Source organism: Rhinopithecus bieti, unplaced genomic scaffold (genome assembly GCF_001698545.2).
Source record: "Rhinopithecus bieti isolate Rb0 unplaced genomic scaffold, ASM169854v2 scaffold_115, whole genome shotgun sequence".
Classification (NCBI taxonomy): Eukaryota; Metazoa; Chordata; class Mammalia; order Primates; family Cercopithecidae; genus Rhinopithecus; species Rhinopithecus bieti.
This window is the reverse complement of record NW_016803181.1, coordinates 1,881,609-1,891,194: the sequence shown is the minus strand read 5'-3', so window position 1 is coordinate 1,891,194 and position 9,586 is coordinate 1,881,609. Positions and strand designations below refer to the sequence as shown.

Here is a 9,586-nt window from a genome sequence, read left to right as displayed (position 1 = left end):
GTTTTAGAATATTCACAGAATTCATAGCTATGACCCCAAAAGCAAATACAACATAAATAAATAAATAAATAGTACCTAATTAAACTAAAAGCTTCTGTCCAGCAAAAGAGTAATCAGCAGAGTAAACAGACAACCCACAGAGTGGGAGAAAATATTTGCAAACTATACATCTGACAAAGGACTAGTATCCAGAATCTACAAAGAACTCAAACAAATCAGCAAGAAAAAAAACCAAATAATCCCATTAAAAAATGGGCAAAGGACGTGAATAGACATTTCTCAAAAGAAGATATACAAACAGCCAACAAACATATGAAAAAATGCTCAACATCACTAATTATCAGAGAATGCAAATTAAAACCACAATGAGATACCATCTTCTTCCTGCAAGAATGGCCATAATTTAAAAGTCAAAAACCAATAGATGTTGGAGTAGATGTGGTGAAAAGGGAACACTTTTACACTGTTGGTGGGGACATAAATTAGTACAGCCACTGTGGAAAACAGTATGGAGATTCCTTAAAGAACTAAAACGTAGAACTACCATTTGATCCAGCAGTCTCACTACTGGGTATCTACCCAAAGGAAAAGAAGTCATTGTATCAAAGAGACACATTCACATGCATGTTTACAGCAGTACAACTTGGAATTTTAAAGATATGGAACCAACCTGAGTGTCTGTCAACCAATGAGTGGATAAAGAAAATGTGCTATATATACACCATTAAATACTTCTCAGCCATAGAAAGGAAAGAAATAATGTCTTTTGTAGCAACTTGGATGGAGCTGGAGGCCATTATTCTAAATGAAGTAACTCAGGAATGGAAAATCAAATATTGTATGTGGGATACAATATTTGATTGTATGTGGGAGCTAAGCTATGAGGACACAAAGGCATGAGTGATATAATGGACTTCGGGGACTCGCAGTGGTCGGGGGAAGGTTGGGAGGGAGTGAGGGATAAAAGACTACATGTTGGGTACAGTATACACTGCTTGGGTGGTGGGTGTACTACAATCTGAGAATTCACCTCTAAAGAACTTATCTGTGTAACCAAAAACCACTGGGATTCCAAAAAAATTGAAATAAAAAAACTAACTAACTAAATAAATAAATTAAAAAACAGTGTATGAGAGTTCCAGTGTTAACATTTTTGCCAATCTTTGTTATTGTCAAGGTTTCTTTTCTTTTCTTTTCTTTTTTTTTTTTTGAGGGAGAATTTTAGCCTTTCTTTCTGTATATGTAGTAATATGTCATGATTATTTGGATTTGCATTTCTCTAATGCCAATGAGGTTGAGCACTGTCTTGTATAGGTTTTGGTTGTTTGAATATTCTCTTTTGTGAAATGTTTATTCAACTCTTTTTTCCACTTTTCTTCTCCCAACTTTGAGTTTTTTGTGAATTGCCTTTGTCTAATTGATTTGAAGGATTTCTTTACACAATCTGAATAGGAGTTCCTTGTCAAATACATGTATCGCAAATATTTTCTCTCATTTGTGTAGCTTGCATTCTGGCTTTTTTAATGGAATCTTTTTCATGAACTTAATTTAATAAAGACGAAGTTGCCAGCGTAATATAGAATATCATCATGTTCTGTAAAATATGCAAATATTTCTTTTCTTTTTTTGGTTATTTTTCTTTTGAGAGGGAGCCTCGCACTGTCACCCAGGCTGGAGTGCAGTGGCGCAATCTCAGCTCACTGCAACCTCTGCCTCCCAGGTTCAAGAGATTCTCCTGCCTCAGCCTCCCGAGTAGCTGGGATTACAGGTGCAAATGCCACCATGCCAGGATAATTTTTGTATTTTTAGTAGAGACGGGGTTTCACCAAGTTGGTCACACTGGTCTCAAACTCCTGACCTCATGATCTACCACACACTTTTAAAAAACCAGATCTCACGATAACTCACTCACTATACAGTGCCAAGGCAGAAATGGTGTCAAACTATTCATGAGAACTCTGCCCTCATGATCCAGTCACCTCCCACCAGGCCCTTCCTCCAACATTGGGGATTATAATTTAACATGAGATTTGGGCACGGACACAGATCCTAACCATATCATAAACTCACCCATACATTGATATAATGACTATTTTTACTGTATATTTTAGAGCTGTACAAGGCTTCCTTGCAGTTTAATGTATCTGAATTTATCTCCAAATAAGGGAGAGGAGAACGTATATTAGTGGTTCCTGCCTCTTGTCAGAGTTGGGGTGTCATAGAAGGTACTAGTCTTAGTAATCTTGGCAAAAAGTCTCTGTAAAAATCAAATAGAAATGAGGTAACTGTTCTTTATTATTGTTGATCTTGAGTGTTCTGCTGCTGGTTTTCCTAAAAAATCTAAATAAATGAATAACAAAAGTTATGCACAGAAAAATAACTAAAAATGAACAAACAAAAAAGCATTACTGGCCAAGCATGGTGGCTCACATCTGTAATCCCAGCACTTTGGGAGGCTGAGGTGAGAGGATCACTTGTCCAGGAGTTTGAGACCAGCCTGGGCAGCAAAACGAGACCATATCTGTACAAGAAATTTAAAAATTAGTCAGGTGTGGTGGTACACTTGTAGTCCTAGCTACTGAGGAAGCTAAGGCAGGAGGATCAGGATTGCTTGAGCCCAGAAGGCTGAGGCTGCGGTGAGCTGTAATCAGGCCACTGCACTCCAGCCTGGGCAACAGAGTGAGACTCTGCCTCAAAAGAAAAAAAGAAAAAGCATGACAGATATTTGAAGAAACTGAAAAAGTCTAACATAGTAAATGGAATAATTGGACTTCAACAAGACCATTGAGAAAATGAGACAGAAACAAGAAGAGACTCTGCTAAAAATTTCCTGACGAAACAACCACTGACCCAAGAGCACTGTTAATGCCAACAGGATATACACAAAGGAATTCACAATTTAGGAAAATTTTAGTAAAAAACAAAAGATAGAAGGAAAAGCTTAAAAGCAGCTTGAGAAAAAAATCAAACTTTAACATAATATAAGCTGACTTCTCAAAAGAAACAATGGAAGCAAGAAAATAATGGAATAACATCTTTTATATGCTTTAAATAATCACAAATCCAGAATTTTACACAGTGGAAATATCCTTAAGAAATGAAGGCAAAATAAAGATGTTTTCAGATAAACAAAACTAATATAAATTGTTTCCAGTAGACCCATGTCAAAAGAAATATTAAAGAGGGTTCTTCAGGTTAAAAAAAATGATGCCAGATAAAATCCCAATACTGCAAAAAATAATGAAGAGTACCACTGGAAATGGTAAATATGTAAGTGAAACTACATAAATATTGACTATTCAAAACAGTAATAGTAATGACTTCTGAAATGTAAACTATAGGGATAATTCAGGGGGTGAGGTGCTGACAAAGAGAGTTTAAAAACTGTAATATTCTTCCATTGTCCAGGCAGTGGTAAAATAACGAATTAATGGTGGCAAATCAAGGTTGCATATTGCCATCATTTAGGTAATCACTAAAGGAATCATGAAATAGTATATAACTAACAACTAAGAAAAGGGAGAAATGGAATAATGAAAAATACTTATTAAATCTAAAAGAAGGCAAAAATGGAAGATAAAATATCAAACCAAAAGATAGCTGGGTAGCAATATTAATATCAAAAAAATAGCTATTAACACAAGAAGCATTATAATATTACAGAGAGATAAATAGGGACATTTCATAATGATAAAAGGGTCATGATAGCAGAAAACCATAAGAATCCTAAATGTTTATTTGCTTAATAACCAGCCTCAAAATATATAAACTTTAAAAGCCAACAACTTAAAGGAGAAATAGACAAAGCTGCAATCACATTAACTAATATAACAAGCAGTCCAAAAAAATCAGTAGGCATAAAATATTCCAAGAGCTGGAAAACATAATTTATAAATTTGACCTAATTGATACACATAGATCTCTACCCCTCCCAAAACTTCAGAATATGCATTTTTCAAGTACACATGTAATTTGTAAAACTTAACCCTATAGTGGATCCTAGAGTAAGTCTCACCAAATTCAAAATGGAAATCATAAAGAGCATGTTCTCTGACTAAAGCGGAATTAAAATAGGAGTTAATTCCCAGAGTACGAGATTGTAACAAAAAAAAAAAAAAAAAAGGAATTAAGAATTCAAAATAAAACTAAAATATCCCTTAACTAATTGATTGGAATTTAAGCAATACACTTCTAAATAACCAGGCATCAAACTAGAAATTATAATGGATATTAGAGAGTTTTGAACTGAGTGATGATAAAAACGCAACACATCAACTCATGCAGGATTCAACATATGAGGACTCATTCTTAGAGGAAAATATATAGCATTAGGTGTGACTATTAGAAATGAAAAAGATTAAAAATTACTTAAGTATCAATCTCAAGAAGCTGAAAAACAAATTAAATCCAAAGAAGCAGAGAAATAAAAATAATAAAGAGTAGTCACCAATGAAATAGGAAGAAAATGCAACAGAGAAAATTAAGCCAAAATCTGAGTCTGCAAAGACTAATAAAATTGACAGATCAAAAAAAAAAAAAAGTGTGTGGCACCTCCCTGCACCCTCTCTCTTCCTCCTACTCCGGATATGTGATAGCTGCACTCCCGCTTCCCCTTCTGCTACAACTGTCCATTTCCTGAGGCCTCCCCAGGAGTGGAGCAGATGCCAGCATCATGCTTCGTGTACAGCCTGTGGAACCAAGTGCCAATTAAACCCCTTTTCTTTATAAATTACTCAGTCTCAGGTATATATTTATAGCAATGTGAGAGTGGACTACTACAGCTTACCTTTGAGTGTTTTACAAATTTATGGGTATGCTTTTTGTTTGTAACCCTGACTAGGAAGGTGAGAGCATTACTGGTCTTTATTGGACTGGGGCTACGAATGCTATGTAGTCTGCAATGCAAGGAACAGGTCCGTACAAGGGATCAATAGTTATACTTCTTGCAGGATTTTCAACAGTTCTGCTGGAATATTCATGTAGGTGACATGCCTGCTAATAATGATCTAACCTTATACTCTTAGTATCTTTATGAACCCTAAAATATATATTTTAAATCCTTTAGATAGAGATTGAATTCTCCATGGATAGTACACAGAGGGTATATTATGTTTTGTTTGTTTGGAACTTTATGGAGAGTTAGCCACAAATTTGGAAAACCACATCAGCTACCTTGCTCTGCTATTTGTTGCTTATACAACTGATACTTTGTCAGCAATGAAGCGCATCATCTGAATATGCATTTGAGGGGTTTCCACATAGATAGATGCAAGCATCTGATCCCTTCATTGGTCTGCATTTCATTAGGAGAAAAATACTACTTTGTTATAAATTACGTCCCTTCATTGTTTCCTTAAAGTTGAAGCATCGTCGTGTATATTGATTTAAAAATTATGTGTGTAGGCATGTGATATTAGTTACTAATTTTAGCTGAAGATAATTATAATTTCATTTCAGATTTCTGTTATTGAAAAGAAGGTCTGGAATCGGATAGGTTGAGATCAACTCGATACCACGATATTTGCTAAAATTTATTTGAACACACAGAAAAGACCCAACACAGAGACCTCTTTATTACTATTATTTCTAATATTCTTTTAAAAAATTATTATCGTTACACCCAGCGGTTTTAGGCACTATCAAGTGTCCATCGCCTCGGGGCTGGGAACCTTTGCGCCCTTCTTCAGCTGTGCTCTTAGGCAGTTACCGGCGAGACCCGGACCGGAACCTTGGCGCGGTGACGCTAGTTTCCGGCGGGTTACTTAGAGCGTAGAACAGCTCTGGGCCAAAGGACCATGAGAGGGCCGGAGCCGGGTCCCGAACCAACGATGGAGGGAGACGTGCTGGACACACTGGAGGCGCTGGGGTGAGTGCTTTTGGAGACGCCTTTTTCCTGAAAACGCAACCTCTCCTTGGCCTGGCTGCTTAACCTACTTCCCTTGGGCCTCTGTGGGCCTGGGCGGCCCTGTGCAGGCTGCCTTCCCTGCCTCGATCCCTCCGGCGCCGACGGAGTTAAGCGGGAGGCGGGAGAGAAATCTATTTAGGGGGTGGAGCAGGGCCGGAGAGCTGGGGTTCGTGGCCCCCTCTTTCAAACTTCTTGCCTCGCGGAACTCTGTCGCAGGAATCCGCGGGGTGGCGCGGAGCGGCCCTTCTGGCACTGGTTTTCTGGGCGAGCCCGCGCCCGCGGTATTTGTGATATTTGTGTTGACGTAGTTGTGGCGCCCGGAGGGAGGTGCTGGAACCTGAGCTGCTGTTGAGGACTGTTGTCTCCTACAGTGTACAACTTGTGGCTTACTTGGGGCTCTGAAGCGAATGGCTTCTACTTTGACCGGAGAAAGTGGTGTATGTAGTTCATTGCGGGTTCATTCTTTCAAGCATTTCATCTGTTCGTCAACGTGTATTTTAGCTTGTATGTGCATTTACACATATTTATGTTTGTAAATTTCCTCTAGGCAAGGGAAAAAGATAGTTCTCAGATTACTCGTGGCTTACGTAGTCGCGCAGGCTACTGCAGGCTACAGTGCAGTGTGGTAGGTGCTGTGAGAACTCGTAGGATGGAGGTGGCAGTAATGTTAATACTTAACAAGTGTGGTGGTTAGTAATCTCCCCCTCAACCTCGTCCTGTTTTTTCCACACAGCTGTTGTCCCCATCCCAAATTATCATGTCCTGCCCATTGGTCTCTTGAACTCTCCTCCCTCATTTTATTCCTCCTCCTCCCCAAGTCAGCTCCTGGAAAACTGATGCTTTGCATATTTTATTCACCGATGTATTCCCAGCAACACACTAGAACGGAGTCTCTTACAGTAAATGGTTGAATGAATGAGTAAATGAATGAAGAAAAGCTTAGAGAAGAGAGCCCACAACGGTAAGCATAGGACCAGATAGTTGAGTCATACAGTGCACATTAAATAAAGAGCTTGGAGCCATCTGCACATTTGTTTGCCCTGCTACGTGCTGCTGTTTCTTGATAGGGAAGCTGTGCCTTTGCAGTGCAGCTTGAACCAATCCCACACCCCACTTTATCTTCCCTAAAACTGCATTTGCCCCCCATCAACTGTTTCTTTAGTTGGACTCTGATAATATCTACTTTGCAGTGATCCAGTGTTACCGAGTCTTGCACTTAGTAGATCGTGAATACGGATTTGTCCAATGAAAGAACAGTGCCATTGATTATTTAGGGGGCGTTTTTACTTCTGTGAAGTCCCTTGGAAGTTCTCCCTTAACTTGGTTAAGAAGGAACCAAAACAAGAACTGAAAATACTTAGTAGAATTATTTAGGCTCCAAAGAGTTTGAGCTCCCAAGTACTTCAGGTACTGGGATCTCATAAATGGTTTATGAAAAAGGAAAAGGCAGTGCTTTTCTTCTTTCTTCATTTCTTGAACTTATTGTTCCTATTATAAGTGTTTTGGAAAGTTCATTGCTATAATCTTGATTTTTATCAAGGAAAACTAGTGTCAGATTATTCAACATGGAAAGTAAAACAGTTTACGCACTCCAAAATTAGTTTTTCCTGGAATAACCATGAGGGCAAAATTTTGAAGTTTGAATTCTCCTATGATAATAAGATGTGAAAAAAGTAGTTATTTACAATATGTGTTGTAATGCAACACTGTGTTTTCAAATATCCATGTAGATGGTGAATAATGCATTTCCTGTTGTAAGGTATTTAGGATATCAGGGAAGGTACTTCAGTTTGTCATGTAAAATAAATTAATGGGAGGCATTTGAAGGGAAAAATCTATGTGAAAGGACAACTTAGTGTTACAGGTGAAAACAGGATAGGCTAGGAGTTGGTAAGTTTCTTACCTGTGAAAAGAGAGGGCTGGAGCAGATGATTTTAGAAGTCTCTTTCAGTTCTGATAGTCTCTGATTTTGTGGAATAGTAGATCTCAATGCTGGAAGTGCATCAGAATCATATGGAACTTATGAAAACTGTTCCAGTCTGGTATATAACATAGACTGACCGAATCATAATCTTCAAGAGGTACAGTACAGACCTGCATATTTTTAAAAGGATTCACAGCCTTGGTTGAGAAACACTACTGTGGAGAGAAATTTCCTTTAAATATTTATCGAACACAACTGTATATTGGACCTCATTCTGAGGAGTCAGTGGTGAGCAAAAGAGACTTGGTTCCTGCCCCTGTGGAGTTTACAATCTAGTGGAGAAACAGACATGATCACAAAAATAATTATAAACTATAATAAATGTGTCAAAGGGAAAGAACAGGGTGATATAACAGGAGGATCTAAGAAGTCTTAGGGTTTAGTGATCGATTCCTGAGGAAGTGACATTTGAGTTGAAATGGGAAGGGTGAATAGAAGTTAACTAGTTGAGGTTGGTTGGATGAAAAAGGGGAACAAAGATATCCTTACAGTGAGAAGAAAATGTGAAGACTGTGGAGTGGGAAGGAGCTTGCTGTATTGGAAAAACTGGAAGGAGGCTAATGTGGTTGGAAGGCAGAGTGTGAGGGGCAGAGTGGTGGGAAATTGGATTAAAGAGTTAGGTGCAAATTAGGGCATGCAGCCCCTTTTAGGCTGTGTTGTGGATTTTATTCTTGATCGTAACAGCAGTGGGATGCGATTGAAGAACTGTAAGTAAAAAGGGAGTGATTAGATGTCTAGTTTGAAAGTTACATCTGTCAGCAAGGTGGAAAATGGATTGGAGAATTTAGTTAATAGTCTGGGAAAGAAATGATGGTTGCTTAGTGGCAGTGGATATGGAAAGAACTACATTACTGGACTTAGTAACTGATTGGATATTAAAATTCAAAGATTCATTTCTCTTTATTTTAAAAAAGATTTATAGACACAGGGTCTTGTTACGATGCCCGGGCTAGTCTTGAACTCCTGGCCTCAAATGATCTCCTGCCTTGGTTTCCCAAAGTGTTGGGATTACAGGTGTGAGCCACCAGGCCCCACCAGATTAATATCTTCAGTTGGTATTGAGCACCAAAATGAAATGATACATCTTAGAATCTAAATTGGATACAGAAGAATGTGAAGATAGGAGAAAGTTGGTAAATATGGAGAATGCAGAGGGATCAATGAATGGAGGTAATGATGATATCAAAGAATAGTTGTAGGTGAGTGCTCAAAGAAGCAAGCTGGAAGGGTAAGTAAGAGGTTGTGGTCAGGGAGCCACATGTTTGGATTAGTGATTTTGGAGGTAGAGTAGTTCTGGGTAATGGCAAGGGTGCAAGGGGGGCTGAGTGACACGTGCAGGTTGAAACTCAGAGCTCAGGGTGTAAGATAGGGTATACATACAGACTTTAAAGAAACTCAGTATAATGGCAAGAACAGAGGTAGAGAGGAAAACTGAGCAAAGAGGATGTTGAGGAGTGTCCAAGAGGTAATAGATGAAAACCACAAGTGAATGGGTGGTAAATCTGCGTGGCCTGTGCTTCAAGAGAACAGGAGATATTTATAAGATAATGGGAGAGCAGTGATAATGATGCTATTTTGGTAAGTAAGGAGGCCAAAACCCCTACTATCTGATCTTTAGGAATTTGCAAAAACAAAAATAACTAAAGCTAGAGATGGTAGGAATAATAATCTTAGTTTTTTTTTTTTTTTTTTTTTTT

At 38.3% G+C, this 9,586-nt stretch overlaps 1 protein-coding gene across 1 annotated transcript in view; it reads left to right on the top strand.

Moving 5' to 3' along the window:
- Window positions 1-5,753: 5,753 nt before the first annotated feature.
- FAM98B (family with sequence similarity 98 member B) overlaps window positions 5,754-9,586 on the top strand; it is a 32,457-nt gene continuing 28,624 nt past the window's right edge. Inside the window, exon 1 of the mRNA XM_017868148.1 lies at window positions 5,754-5,866. Within this exon, the coding sequence (XP_017723637.1) occupies window positions 5,796-5,866 (71 nt within the window). The 5' untranslated portion in view covers window positions 5,754-5,795. The remainder of the gene's footprint in view (window positions 5,867-9,586) is intronic.